Source organism: Propithecus coquereli, unplaced genomic scaffold, assembly GCF_000956105.1.
Source record: "Propithecus coquereli isolate 6110/MARCELLA unplaced genomic scaffold, Pcoq_1.0 Scaffold238, whole genome shotgun sequence".
In the NCBI taxonomy this organism is placed as follows: domain Eukaryota; kingdom Metazoa; phylum Chordata; class Mammalia; order Primates; family Indriidae; genus Propithecus; species Propithecus coquereli.
This window is the reverse complement of record NW_012147930.1, coordinates 295,514-309,650: the sequence shown is the minus strand read 5'-3', so window position 1 is coordinate 309,650 and position 14,137 is coordinate 295,514. Positions and strand designations below refer to the sequence as shown.

General features: G+C 51.2%; 1 protein-coding gene across 2 annotated transcripts in view; it reads left to right on the top strand.

The window, feature by feature from the left end:
• The window catches only part of ERICH1 (glutamate-rich 1), a 39,177-nt gene that overhangs the window by 1,179 nt on the left and 23,861 nt on the right, over nt 1-14,137 (top strand). For both annotated transcript variants that reach the window (XM_012645862.1, XM_012645861.1), the window contains exon 2: nt 9,913-10,059. In XM_012645862.1, the coding sequence (XP_012501316.1) occupies nt 9,913-10,059 (147 nt within the window). The remainder of the gene's footprint in view (nt 1-9,912; nt 10,060-14,137) is intronic.

Sequence of the window (14,137 nt, the reverse complement as noted above, 5' to 3'; positions counted from 1 at the left end):
TGCGGTGAGCCGGGGCGGTGGTGTTCCTCCCTGGCTGAGAGCTGTCTCCTGCCATCCTGGTTGGGGACACCACCCTGCTCTCTCTCTTCTCACATTCTTTCAAGTGCTCATAACTCTTCGGAGCCTGAAATCAAATCCTCTTTCGCATGCAAGAAACTATCGCATCATCTGTAGTGTACGTACCTGGTCAACTTTAAATACCTTTCTCAACTCACTAAATTAAAATGAGTGCAAGCTTTTGATTGTTTTAGTCAGTCACTAGGCATTGTCCCTTCAACCTGCCTCCTTTTCCCATGGGGTATGCGACAATTGTCAAGTAAAGGTTGTTCGACATTGCGTTTGGAAGGATGGATTAATAGACCCCGAAAGTATCAAATGTAAGTGGGAAATCCCATCGGTTTTCTGTGTGTCTTCTTCAGGGTCACCTGAGGAAGGTCTAGGGAGGTGTCAGCTGGAGTAAAAATTCTCGGCCGCTTACACTCTGTTGGAGCCTGAAACTGGAGTCTGTCTGCAGGAGTCTCCTGCCGGTGGCTCGTGACGCGTGGCACTCAGGGGAGCGTGGTCGGTGCAGGAGTGAGGCCTGGTGGGGGTCTGCACTGACGGCTCTTGTCACAGTCTGGCCACGCCCAGGATGTCAGGTCCCAGAGTGGTGGCGAGAGGCCGTGGGCGCTGTCGGTTTGTGGTGGAGACGAGGCAGCCTGCGGGGCAGCCGAGCTGTACCTTCCCAAGCAGACCTCACGCTGGGCTCTGACTGGACGTCCTGGTGTTCGTTCGGGGGTCGTCTGCTGAGTGTGTGTCGTGCTGGCTCGGAAGTTCAGATGTAGCTGGAGGGTGGGCCCTGCGCCGGGGGCAGTGGTCGCCGATAGAGGACGCGTCAAGCACAGACCAGGTGGCACAAGGGACGGGCTGCTTGTTGGTCTGAAGCCGTGATTCTGAGGTTGGTTGGTTGGTTTTTCCTGAAAGTCGATTGTTTCTGCTGGTAAGACAGCCTGCTGATGCGACGGTTCCCCCTATGGCACCTTGTAGCAAAACTCTTCAGGATCAATGGAAACAATATTTTGGCTTTGAAGCAATACTACTTGAGTAAAAAATTTAAAAATACGCTCAATTTTATACTGGAAAAACTTACGACAGAACTAGCATCTCTTGGGCCATGCTTTGCAAGCCTCTGGGAGTGACCATGCAGTGCTGACCAGCGAGTGTGTCTGTGTCTGTGTGGTGTGCGTATACACGTGTGTGCATGTATCGTCCAGTGCTCCCTGTTGGAGTCTCAGGCTGGAGGTGGTGTTTGGAGAGGGGAAGAGACCTGCTTTTCCTACTCACAGAGCGGCATTCCTGGGTGCACAGTGCCTCCGCAGGGCAGAACTTTCCAGCTGGTCGCATCTGGGTTCTGTGCAGCCAGACAGGAAGGGCTGGCCATGCTCACCAACATGCGTGTTGCCTGGGTCTTCTGCACTCAGGTGCGACAGGCCCCTTCCTTCTGGCGCAGGAGTTGGGTAGTCCGTTCCCTTGCAGAGGTCTTTGAGGACTGAAAGTGTGCTCAGGAAGTGTTTGCTGAATGAGTGAGTGAAGAAATCAGTGTGGACAGAGGGTCTCTTGAGTGCTGGCAAAGACACAGCAGCGGCGTCAGTCCTGCCATGGAGGAGCTTCGGGATGAGGGCCTGGGCAGGGCAGGGGTTTGCATCTCTGGAGACAAACCTGGACATGGTGGCAGGAAGGCCAGCCCGTGTGTGCTGTGTGGGGAGAGCGAGGGGAGTGGAGAGGGGGGTGGGGTTTCCAGGAGCAGACGCTGGGGGCAGCTGTGGACATGGCTCCTCCACACGTGGCCAGAGTGGGCTTGGTGGTGGCCAGAGAGGGGAGAAGCACAGAGCCCAGGAGAGGCAGGTGATCATCCCAAGGGGGTCCCCTGTCCCCAGTGGCCTGTGGCCCAGCATGCGGAGGCCTTGTTCCGGTGCTAGATGGCCACCAAGGTCATGCCCTGCGACCCCCAGCACCCCGTCTGTGAAGTGGGGCAATAGTGGCCGTGTGCTGCCAGGGCTCAGTCACACGTGAGGGGCCGGAGGAGCCTCCAGCTGGCCACTGTCACTGGCCCATCCCCTGCATGCAGGAGGAGCCTGGGGGCCCAGGGGCGTCTGCCCGTGAGACCAGAGCAGCCGGGGTGCCACAGGGCAGCAGGTGAGCCTGTGTCACCCGTCGGGGGAGACACGGGGCTGTCTGAGGGCAAAAAGGATAAGGTGCCACCTGGGCCAGCCCAGGAGGGAGCACAGGTCCCTGTGTCTCCTGCGATGTCTGCGTTGAGCCTGACAGCCTCCCCGAGCAGATGGTGCGGGTCCTGTCTGTGGAGGCCACTGCGGGGCAGAAGTTCTGTGAGTTCAATCCGAGACCTATCTAATGAAAAAGCAAATGTTAATGAACTGGAAAGTACCAGAGTAAAGTTAAAGTTTCCCTGCACCTTCCGATTTTCATAAAGCAGCTCCCCGCATTGCTGTTGGATGCATCCCAGCGGAGCTGGCCCAGCCCTCCCTGGCGAGCAGACATCTCCCAGCACCGAGCGGTTTTCCAGGGCCCCACCATGGCCAGCCCCAGACACACCTGCTCTCTCCTCGGCTGGGGTTGCCTCCAGTCCTCAATGAACAGGAGACAGCCCCCAACAAGCGCAAAATGTTCATGACCATTAGTGACACAATACGTGTACCTAGAAAACTCCACAAGGAAAAACACTGGACAGAGTTTGCTTGGAATATTTTATTTCTTCTTTTTTTCTTTTTAGACAGAGTCTCTCTCTGTCACCCAGGTTGGAGTGCGGTGGCTCCGTCACAGCTCACTGCAGCCTCGAACTCCCGGGCTCCAGCAGTGCACCCACCTCAGCCTCCCAAACTGCTGGGACGACGGGTGCTGCTGCGCTGGGCTTGCTTCTTTTTTTCAAGTGCTAAAGTTTCGGTAGAAAGTGATTATTTAGTGTATTTCTACTACTTATGTGAGGATGCGACATCTGATTGATCACGGCTTAATACTCTGATGGTGTCCCATTTGAGTGTTATTTCTGGCCTTACGTGGAATACTGTTTTTCTTTTAATTAATATTCCAGAAAGCTTGCCAACTCTTGCTTAAATCTTAGCTAATTATTTTTCCATTTATAATTCTATTACAAAACTCATTAAGAATTTTTATTCATTGAATTAACATACTATACCAAACATTTCTTCTCATGAAGTGATACAATGCTATTATCAATTTATTCCTTTATCTCTGGATTATGGGCAAAGGTTAAATACCTTGCCTCATTATAGGGGTAAAAAGAAAAAGCAAAAAAAAAAAAAAGCAGTGATTATCATTGTCAAGAAAGCTATGGGTAGACCAGCATATGTTCAGAAGGCATTTCAACATAGTTTTTACTGAAAAGAGAAAATTTAAAATACCACATTTCCAAAAAATATAAGAACCCTAAGAAAATTTAAATTTCAAATGCCTGTTAAAATGAGACAGGCAGATGTCAGGATGAACAAGGGAATAACTAGAGCTGGTATTTATTGAGACGGGAATTTTTCAGTTTTCTTTAAACTGGTGAAATAATTTGTTTTGTTTTTGTGTTGCGGTTTTAGTGAAAATGTTCTGGGAGATTTTCTCCAATGCGACAGGTTGGGATAAGGAGGGAAAATCAAACTTGCCCGGTGACACTTCCTACTAACAGTCATTTCTGGTCTTATTTTCAGTAGCAGTTTTTCACTTAAATATGACTTTTTTAAAGCCTGCCAACTCTTGCTTCAAAGTCTAATCACTTTTCCATTCATAGGTCTATCAAGTGAAAACTCTAAAAGGAATGTCATAAACCTGTTTTGTTCTGTGTTATTTTCTCTCAGCGTGGAGCATCAGGCGTCCCATTGGACAGCTCTGTCGCTGACATTTAGTGAATTCCCACGAGCACATGGCCCTGTCAGCCCTGTGCTTGTCGTGAGCTCTTTTGAACTTTTCTCCTTGCATCCCCAAATTAGCTGCACACGTCTTTTTTCTCTGAAAGTCACACATTTCTAAGAGACACTCATTTAAAGGGATGATAAAAGTTTTGAAGTTTCTAGTTAGAGTATCACAAATGGGCTGTTATTTCTAATCTCTCCCATCACCAACAGTCTTTCTTTCTTATCCCCTATCAATCTAAAATTGTTAGATTTTAGGTCAAATAACACACTGTGGAAGAGTTTAGGATTGGACAGGTTTACCACCAGCAATCAAACGTTCTGTTCTTTTTGGATTTGTGTATTTAGTTTTCGTAGGTGTCTAATTTCCAAAGGACACTTTACTGAAAGATTTTATTTTGGTTTATGCCTTTCAGTTGAAACAGCAAGTTTGGGCAGCAGTCCTTTCTGAAAATTGCACCAAGATGACTTAATTCCCCTGTGAAAGGAGCCTTATTTTTGTTTGATGTTATAGCATATTAATTTTGGATGTTTGCCCCACGTTGGCCTTCTGCTATTGTCTGTCACTTCCCACTTCTGATTGCCTGGTCTGCTTGGAAATGGAGTTTGTCTTCCTGCAGTGTATTTTTTTCAATTGACATTAAACACCCATCCCTGCCTTTTTATTTTCCGGTGATTGCTTTTTGACAGACACTAGAGCTTCAAGTTAAAACTCGCTTCTGCTGCTGGCAGAGGAGCACATTGATGAGGTGTGGGAAAAACGAGAACCCAGGTGGCCTCCGGTTTCTGGGGGGCAGGGGGGCCCTCGGCATCTGCTGTGACCACTAAGCACTTTTTTTATTAATATCTGGCCTGAGTGACACCTCGGAGCACCAGCGAGTTCCTCTAGCACTGTTGTACCAGCTCTGTTGGGTGGGCTTTTTGTTTCGTTTTTAACACTTCATAAATTAAGCAGAAAAGAAACTTTTGACCTTTAACTTGATTTTTTAGCCTATGTCTGTAGTACATAAACACATACACACACAAAAAAGCACACTAGGTCAAAAAAGCATTTCAACAAACCAAAAACGAGGAATACTTTTTAAAAATTATACTTTACAATGTTCTGGTTATTCTGGGGGAAAAAAACCCTTCATTTATGTTTTGCTTTTAATATTAATCACAAAGTAGAGTTGGCCTGTTGGAAGATGCACTGCGCGTCCTGAGTTAAGGCCATGTTTGCACGAAGCCGTTGGGCGGTTCACAGGGGACTTGCTCCATTGGTAGCCCTAGCGGTTTGTGGCTGTGCATGTGGTTTTGGTCCCCAAGAGCTGATTGTTTCTACGTAACTAAACGCCCGAGTATGCAGGAGACACAGTCAGAGCCCGTCCTGGTCTCCTGACCTATGGCCCACAGTGCTGTGGCCACACCCAGGTGCCGTCCACCCCCACAGCTGCAGACCGCAAGCTCGTCCTGTTTCAGAGGACACTCGTGCAGATGTCAGACCATGTGGCGCCACGTCCACAAAGTCCCGTGCCCCGTCCCACCACCCGGCAGTCTCAAGTGCTGGGACGAAGTGACTCTCCAGCAGTGTTAGTGGAAAGTAATTATCGACATTTTAATTCTGCTTTCCAAACTTTGCTCTTTTAAAACTGATTTTAAAAAATTAAAATCACATTATTTTAAAAAATCCTTTATGCTTTATATTGCAGAGCTGAAAGTATATAGTCATGTGTATTTATCAGCAAAATTATTTTATTTTTAGATACCTGGATATTTGGATTAAGTTGGATTGAGATTTATTAACGTTCTTGTTGAGGACAAAAACTCCCGCTCTGTAAGGAGATACCCATTTCGACATCTGAGATCCTCTGTTCTCGTGCCTTTTGCAGAATAGTTTATAAATGACTCGTGCATTGTGGATAATGTGTCTCAACACCAGCATGTGCCAGTGTTGAATATCAAAGTCACACCTTGGTAACCAACTCCTCTCAGAGGCGGATTGTGTATTGAGTGCTCGTTTTCTGTGATAGTTTGTAGGGAGAAGTGGGAATGGGCTTCCTGCACGCACTCCTTTCACAGGACACGTGTGTCCCGGGAGGGACCGGGCAACGGAGACGTCCTCAGGAAGCGTGTGCAGTGGGAGAAGATGCACGTACAAGGCTTTAAAACGCACTAGCACACGATGGGAGCCCCTTCAGCCACTCGAGTTTACAAGATACTACAACCAGTATACCTTAGGATAACGCAAGGTTTTCTTTCCATTTTAGTGTTTTGGACTGCTGTGCTCAAGTTTAAAACTAAAAAGGAAACTCTCTCCCATTTGATGGAAGGTGGACTGTATCGGCGTCTCGACCTTGATGAGTTAGCACTCTGTGTCCACGGCGTCCTTCCCACTCCCAGCCTCCACGTGATGGAGGACTTCAAGGACTAAACCTTTACACTCACATTGTATCTGTGTTGACGTCTGTTTAACGGTTTTAAACTTGTGTCCCTAGGTCCTGCCAGCTGTCCTTGGTAATGTCCGTCATTCTGGCGTCAGCTTTACCATCTCACAGTCCATAGGTGGGCGTGGCTGGGGTGGGTATGTGTCCTTTCTCTTCGCACGGCCATGCTGGCCTTGCTGCTGCGCATGTCTGTGCCGCCTCTGTCCACTTCTCAGATGTCTTATATGTCTTTGTGGATGTCTAAGGCCTTCCCACCCCACTGACGGCCCATTTGTGCAAAGTGGTTGGCAGTTCTCTAGCAAGGACTGACGTGGTCAGATGCGCTTGGAAAATGATAGTGATAGCCACGAACATACCTCGTGCCCCTCCTGCTTTCCAGACACCAGGCTCCTCGGGGAAGGGACTGGATCCAGGTCTGGGGCAGAGGAAGCACAGGGGACCCTGTAGCGTCCTGTAGTGCCCGAGAGGGCCTGAGCTCGCAGGAGGGCCAGGCGTGGCCGAGGGCACTGTCCACGCCGAGGGCCTGCCCAGGGGCCAGCACTGGGGTGATTTGGGCAGTAAGATGTGTGATGATAGTATAGGTTGTCACCCCTAGAACAAATGAGATATCCACGAGTCCGTAAATGAATAAATGAGAAGGCAGCAATCCAGTTGGCAAGTAAATGGGAGGTGGCAGGTCTTCTGTGCAGCACGTTTACTTAATAAACGTGGAAGGGGTGGGGGGTCGACGCCACCACAGGAGCACCGCAGCCACGGCTTCTGTGGGCAGGACCCCCCACACATGCTAAAATTAGCAAGTGAGATTGAGGAGAAAAAAGACTTGGTCTCAAAGTTTCTGCCCCAAGGTAGTTATTAATCATGAAGGGAAACGAGCAACTTTGCAGGGAGAAGCCAGGTGACAAGCAAGGCTCATGTGTGCAGAAGTGACACAGGTTGGCGTCTGACTCCCAGCGTGGTGCATGACACCCACCTGCGTCACTGTTGCCAAAAGTCAGTAACCTCTGCCACATCACTCGCAGACGCCAGCCAAGCCTAGATTAGGGTGATTCCACAGTCACTGTGGAGGAAGACGGAAGACGGAGGAAGTGAGAGCTGGGGTGGGTGTGGCTCGGAGCTGCTGGACAGCGAGGGGTGAGGGCATCCGGCACTGCGCATCCAGGGGCTTGTGGAAGGGGGTCGTTGAAGGGAAGAAAGGGCCGGGGCATTGTGGGTGGCAGGTGCACTCTGAGGGGTCGGGTGGACTGGGGGCTGAGCCGAGGGGGCGTGCGTGGTGGACGGGTCCAGCCAAGGGCGTGGGAGCGTACAGGTGGAGGCCCTGGCCAGGGCACTGGGAGCCGTGATGCCTGGACCCCGGCAGGCCATGAGGTCTGAGGTGGAAAAGAGGGGTCAGTTTTGATAATAAAATGCCAGGCAGGGTGTCTGCTGCAGAGAGTCTGGCATTCGGGCAGCCAGAGGTGACGGCACCCTGTCGGGCAGCGTTAGAGAACACAAGGCCAGCTGGGAAGGGCACGAGGAATGAGGAGCCCGCTCAGGCAGGTCAGAGAGATGAGAGAGATGGAGAGACAGAGACAGAGACAGAGATGGGGAGAGACAAAGCTCCAGGTGGGAGGGAGCAGCTGTCTGGGCTTGCCTGGCTCAAGCTCCGGCTGAGGGTCTGGCCTACGTCTGTGTCCCTGGGAGGAACATGCTCAGGTTCCAGAAGGTGATGCTTCTTGGACAAGGCTCCCCTGGGAGCAGCTGTGGCTCTGTGCCGTCTGACTGAGTGCCCAAGCCCGCAGGCCTGCCCCACCCTCCTTGGCGCCCGTGTCCCTCGGCTCTTCTGCCCTGGTGCGTGAGGTGGCAGGAGCTTTCCTCGGCATCCCCAATGTGGGGGTCTCAGAAGGTGGAGAGAGGGTCCCTGTCACCCGAGGGACAGGGCTGGGCAGTGGAGACGGCCCTCTCTCGACATCAGGCCTTGGGACTTTCCCGCGACTGTTCCTGGTGAAGAGCTCCTGTCCCCGGGCCTGGACGTCACATCTTGGTTGGGCTTGTCCACAGGGAGAGTCAGGGCAGGGTAGAAAGCGACGTTTGTGGCCACTGAAACTGGGCCATCCTGACCCACAGCAGTCCTGGGCCCTACGCGGCTGTCAGCCTCATGCCCAGGGCGCACTCTCCGCAAGTGGGGCCACGGGCTGGCCTCCGGCCACCCAGACCACCCAGCCCTGGGCCAAGTCTCGTCCCTGAGGAAGGGCCACCTGTCCCAAACCTCCAGCTGGGGGTGCCCCCCCCAGCAGTCGCGGGCAGGAGCTGCGGAAGCCCAGTGTGCTGCTCCCTAAAGGCCAAGCGGCTGTCCATGGCCAAGGTCACACTGATCTCCCCAGAGCATGGCCTGCGCCACGGAGGCAGAGCTGTGATTTCAGGTTGGCTTCCTTCGTGTTGGTTTCACTTGGCGCAGAAATACCCACGGCGTCTGCCTGCGAGTGTCCACTGGCTGACTGTAAGGTCGTTCCGCGGGATTTTCGCTGTGAGGAACCTCCCCTGCTGCAGCTTCTCCATTCCTTCTGATTTCTGGTCAAAACAGCTCGATATTTTTTTGTTTCTATATTTCATGACGTTAAAAAAATGCATTTCATTAACTTTTCCCCTCACCTTTTCCAGTGTGCTATTTTGAGATCAGTCCTGTTCATTAACCACATTAAATCAGGACCACAATGTTTCTTCATCGTGACAGTGTTCTCCCTCTGGTTAAAACACAAAGTAAACCAAAGTCAACAGAGGGAACAAAGTCCACACACCTGCGAAACCGCGTCAGTGACACAGAATCCTTTCCTGGACTGCAGGTGTCGGCACGTCCAGGTCGTGCCCTCCTGTGGGCAGCAAGCGGTAGCCCGTCCCTGCCTGGCACTTCTCCGCAGACCTGGGCACCGACCTCTTGCCCCCAGGCACCATGCAGCCTGACCTTCAGAGAGGGCCCCTGACATCACAGATAGAGAAACCAGCGCAGATGCCTGGATTGCACCACCTGGGCAGCACTGCTGTGGCCGTGCCCCGGGACCACTAGCACATGCCCCGGGAGCTGGGTCAGCTACAGGCTGCACAGTGGGGATAGTGCTCCCACAGAAGTGTCTGTGGTCCCACAGGGCTGGTGTCTGGGGTCCCTCTAGGGACAGTGTTTGGGGGTCCCCTTGCGGATGGTGTCTGGGGTTTCCCTAGAGACAGGGTCTGGGTATCCCTCAGGAACGGTGTCTGGGGGTCCCTCCATGGATGGTGTCAGGGGTTTCCTAGGGACAGTATCTGGGGTCCCTCTGGGGACAGCATCTTGGGGTCCCCTAGGGATGGTGTCCTCTGGTGGGCAGTGTTGGGATCCTCTAAGGTCAGAGTCTAGGAGTCCTATGGGGACCGTGCCTGGGTTGTCCCTTGGGAGGCTGTTCTGGGTATCCTGGAGACTGCGCCCCGGATGGGGCCTACGAGCTGGGCTCTCAGCTGGTATTACTGGGGTGTTTGTGTGTTTTTAAAAATAAAAGTTGATTTATAAAAACTGCCATAAATCATTGCTTTTGTTTCTTTTCTTTCTTCATCATGTACCCTAATAGTGTTTGTTGAAAAGGTGCTGCAGAGACTTTTTCCTGACGTTCCAAGTGGCCGAGAGAAGAGGGAGCCGCAAACTCCAGCGGCCCATAACCCGCCCAGGGACGTGTCCCGTGAGGTCGTGAGAGCCAAGCCTGTGCAGCCTCTGACAGGTGCGTGTTTTCAGGTGCAGCTGGGTCACAGGTGCTCGGTTTGACTCTGCCATCTGCCCCCACACCCAGGAGTGTGTCCCCTGGGCCGCAGTTTCTGCCTGCTGTCCCAGGCTTGCCCAGGTCCTCACAGCACATGGCAGGTGCGTGGCACTGCGCACGCTGGCACTGCTGGGGCCACGCTGAGACCCAGGACCCCTCAGCCACAGCCAGGCTAGAGCGCTGCTCTCTGCTGGGCGTTTACATGTTGCCATCTGGCCATGGCATTGTGACTTGGGGTGTGACTGTCTGGGCCAGGCCTTGCTGTCCTCTGAGAACACCTGCCCCCCTCGTTCTTTTCACTGTCCTGGGGCTCACATGGCCTCGTGGTCCCCTTGGCCTCGGCCACTAGGGACAGGCTCCTGTGGGTCCTCGCCCTGTTCTTGGGCAGATGCCTGTCCCGTGACAGCCACACCTGAGGTCACAGTGGCAGCAGGGTCGTCTGCAGTGGGTTCTGGTCAGGTCTGGTCCCCCAGTGCGAGACCACCCTGAGAGAGACAGATGAATAGGCCACATGGGGCCCAGCACACGTGGGCGGAGCCGCCGGGTCTCCAGGTCGATGCAGCCTGACCCATACCTGGGGCCCAGCACCGTGTCTGGGGACCACTGCTGCGTCCCGTCAGCAGTCATGTCTCTCTGGGCATCTGTTCTCCGTTGGATCCGGTTTCTGAGATCTGTTCCACCTCCTGCTGGCTCAGCTGAGCACCTTGAGGAAGGGACAGTTTAATTCCCGCTGCCGACATATCTACAGTCGGACCTCTGCAGCCCGCCCCAGACCACACATCCGCCTCCAGCCAAGCTCAGCTCTCCACTCACTGGAGCACATCTCGCCGCAGGAATGATGTTGTGTACAGTGATCAGGCCTCAGACAAGCCCAGAAAACCTGCTTAACCTGTGACGTGACGAGTGCCCGTGGGCTCCGTTCTGACTGGATCCCAGTGAATGTCAGAGGAGTGAACAGGAAAGTGTTTCCTTCCTTCGTCTAGATTTGGGGTTGCGCTAAGCACACTTTTCCTACAGGTTTCCTACAGGACAGATCTGCACGTTCTGTGCTCCCCGTCTGTGTTCTTCTCCAATGAGTTGATGTTTTCCAAAGTATTTTATTCTTTTTGATGCTATTTTTAAATGGATTGTTTTCTTTTATGTTTATTTTCTTTTTGGAAAGTTCATTTTTGTTGTATGGAAATACAAGGGATTTCTGTGTGTTGATCTTGTATCCTGTGGCTTTGCTGAACTAGTTTATTAGCTATCATAGTTTTTCTTTGGATTCTTTAGGATTTTTTACGTGCAGTCACATGTCACTTAACAAGAACACGTTCCGAGGATGGCGTTGTTAGATGATCTTGTCACTGTGTGGACTCCGCAGAGCACTCACACACACCTGGACGGAACAGCCGCACACACCCGGCTGTGTGGTCTGGCCCGTGCTCCTGGGCTGCAGCCTGCACAGCAGGTGACCGTGTGAACACCATAGGCAACTGTAACATGGTGAGAGTATTTGTGTATCCGAACATACCTAAACATAGAAAAGGTACAGCAAAAATACAGCATTATAGTCTTATGGGGCTGCCGTCGTACATCCAGTTTGTCTTCGACTGAAACATCGTCATCACATGGCACGTGACTGTAGGAGACCGTGTCATCTGCAAGGAGAGATGTTCTTCCTATCCTACCTGGGCGCCTTTTATTTCTCCAACCCTTGAGTAATTGCCGGGCTAGAACTTTTAGAGCAATGCTAAAGAAAGTGTCAAGAGTGGGAATTCTGGTCTCTTTTCTGGTTTTAGGGAGAAAACAACCACTTTCCACCACTGTGTTCAGTGTCAGCTGTGCGTTTCATACATGGCCGTTATCACTGAAGTTCCCCTCTAGTCCCGATGTGTCGACCGTTCCTTTCATCATGAAAGAGCAACACATTTTTTTGAAGCAATGTACCTTGGAAACTTTGAAGGGAAAACATCACAATTTGTTTGTAGCTGGAAAAAGAGAAATCTTGGCTGGGAACCAAACAATGAAATCATGATCGAAGGACAAGTACAGACTGTGTGATGCTTCCGCGGAGACCTTCGTGGGAATTCCCCTGAGCCACACGGCCGCCCGCGGGGAAGCAGTTGCTGGTCTTCCGGGCTGTGGCCGTGCTCATGTCTGAGGAGAGAGGAGCCGGCCACGTGGGGAAGCTGCCCTCTCAGTCCTTGGGTACGAGATGGAGGGGAACGTCCCCAGTGTGGTTAGGACAAAGCATGGTAATTACGGTAGTCATTTTTTAGCTAATTCATTGATACTTGTTCCCTTTACAAAAACTCTTTTACTCTCTTTGGTTCTGAAGAGTATTGATAATTCCCCTTTGCTCCCAAAGATCAGGTCATAGTCTATAAACACCCAAAATAACCAACGTGCGTACACTTCTGTAAATTTCTTTCGCCAAAGAGCCCGTGTTGGACCTTTGCTACTTTTTAACAATGTGTCAGTTACGTCTTGCGTATATTTTAGATTCAAAGACTTCTGCGCGAATTCCTGTAAGAGACAGTGGTGTCTGCCCCACTCTCAGCTGCACAGACACACACAGACGGGCCCAGCTCCTCGGCTGTTGCCTTTGGTAATCACACCCGTCTGTGAATAACACACTTACGTTCTTGCGCCCTATTTTCCTTTTTCCTTTTTATTTTTGGCAGGGGGCTAGGCCTTATGTCTTGACTTTGGGAACTGAAGATTTTGTTTTCTCCACTGTCCCCAACATAGACGTGCACATTTTCCGCACTTTGTCCTCCCAGTATAACTGTTTTCAAAATTTTGTTATATCACTGTTGTTTACATTTTTAAGTGTCTGTAAACACTCTTTCTAGCTGAGTCACATGATGTATGATTATTCTGTTCTATGTAACTGTTAGTGGAGTGTTAATAGAGTGAATACTTTTCTCATTTTTTAAAAAATTTTCTTCTAAGTACTTAGCACTAATTGCTCCCCAAACCTCCCCACCACCTCACTGTCTGTGCTCTGTGGTCAGATGTGTCAAGAACTCAGCTGGCGTCAACTTTTGTGGCCACCACCCTCCGGGTCCTACCACGCTGCCCTCCTGGCTCTGTCACCGCCCCTCCAGGGGCCCCTTTCTCTTCCTCTCTTGGGTTTGCGTTTATTTTGTCGAAACACATTCCCTAGTAGCTTGCTGAGAAATGCATCTTGGGAGATAAGTATTTTAGAGATCTTGAATGACAAATACCTCTTTATCCTTGTACTTTAAAGTTTCCCAGGGTATAGAATTCTCAGCTAGAAGTCATTTTCTCTCACACTTTTGACAACTTTACTGTTAATATCCAGCGTAACCGTGAGAGGTCAGTTGTTCTGATTCTCAACCACACTGGACGTGAGCAGTTCCCACCCTGGGCTGTTTTGGGTTTTTCTTTCTGATTCTGGTGTGGTGGAGTATGATGCTGAGGGTGACAGTGTGGATCTGTCTCTATCCATCATGCAGGTGGCCAGTGGACATGCATGTTGTGTTGTTTTCTTGATAATTTCCTCTCCTTCCTTTTCTATTTATGGAACTTCTGCTGTTCACCCTGCTTCCCCACTAGATCTCCCAATAGATCACCCTGTTTCTTATCACTTTTCCCTTCATGTTATGGCTCAGTCTATTTTCTGGGAGATTTTCTCAAACTTTGCTTCCACCCTTCCTGTTGCATTTTTGTTCCCGTCTCGGTGTGTGGTGCTGGGTGGGGGACAGGGCCGGAGTCCCCAATGTCACTGTGGACAGACACCGTGTCCCCATTTGTCCTGGTGCCTCAGGTTCTGCGGGCGCTGCAAGGCCATTAGCTGGGATGGGGGCCTCAGTGGCCCTTCTGTTCCCCCATCCTGCCCACATCCCGGGGCTCCCAGGAGCCCCTCTGGAGCACACCTCCCGTTGCGTTGTATCCCATCGTGTTGATACAGTTGTATCCCGTCCTGTTGATACGTTTGTATCCCATCATTTTGATACATTTGTTTCTCATCCTGTTGATACATGTCTGCTGCGACTGCCGCCGTTCTGGGGCGCAATGGCCAGTCTGCTGT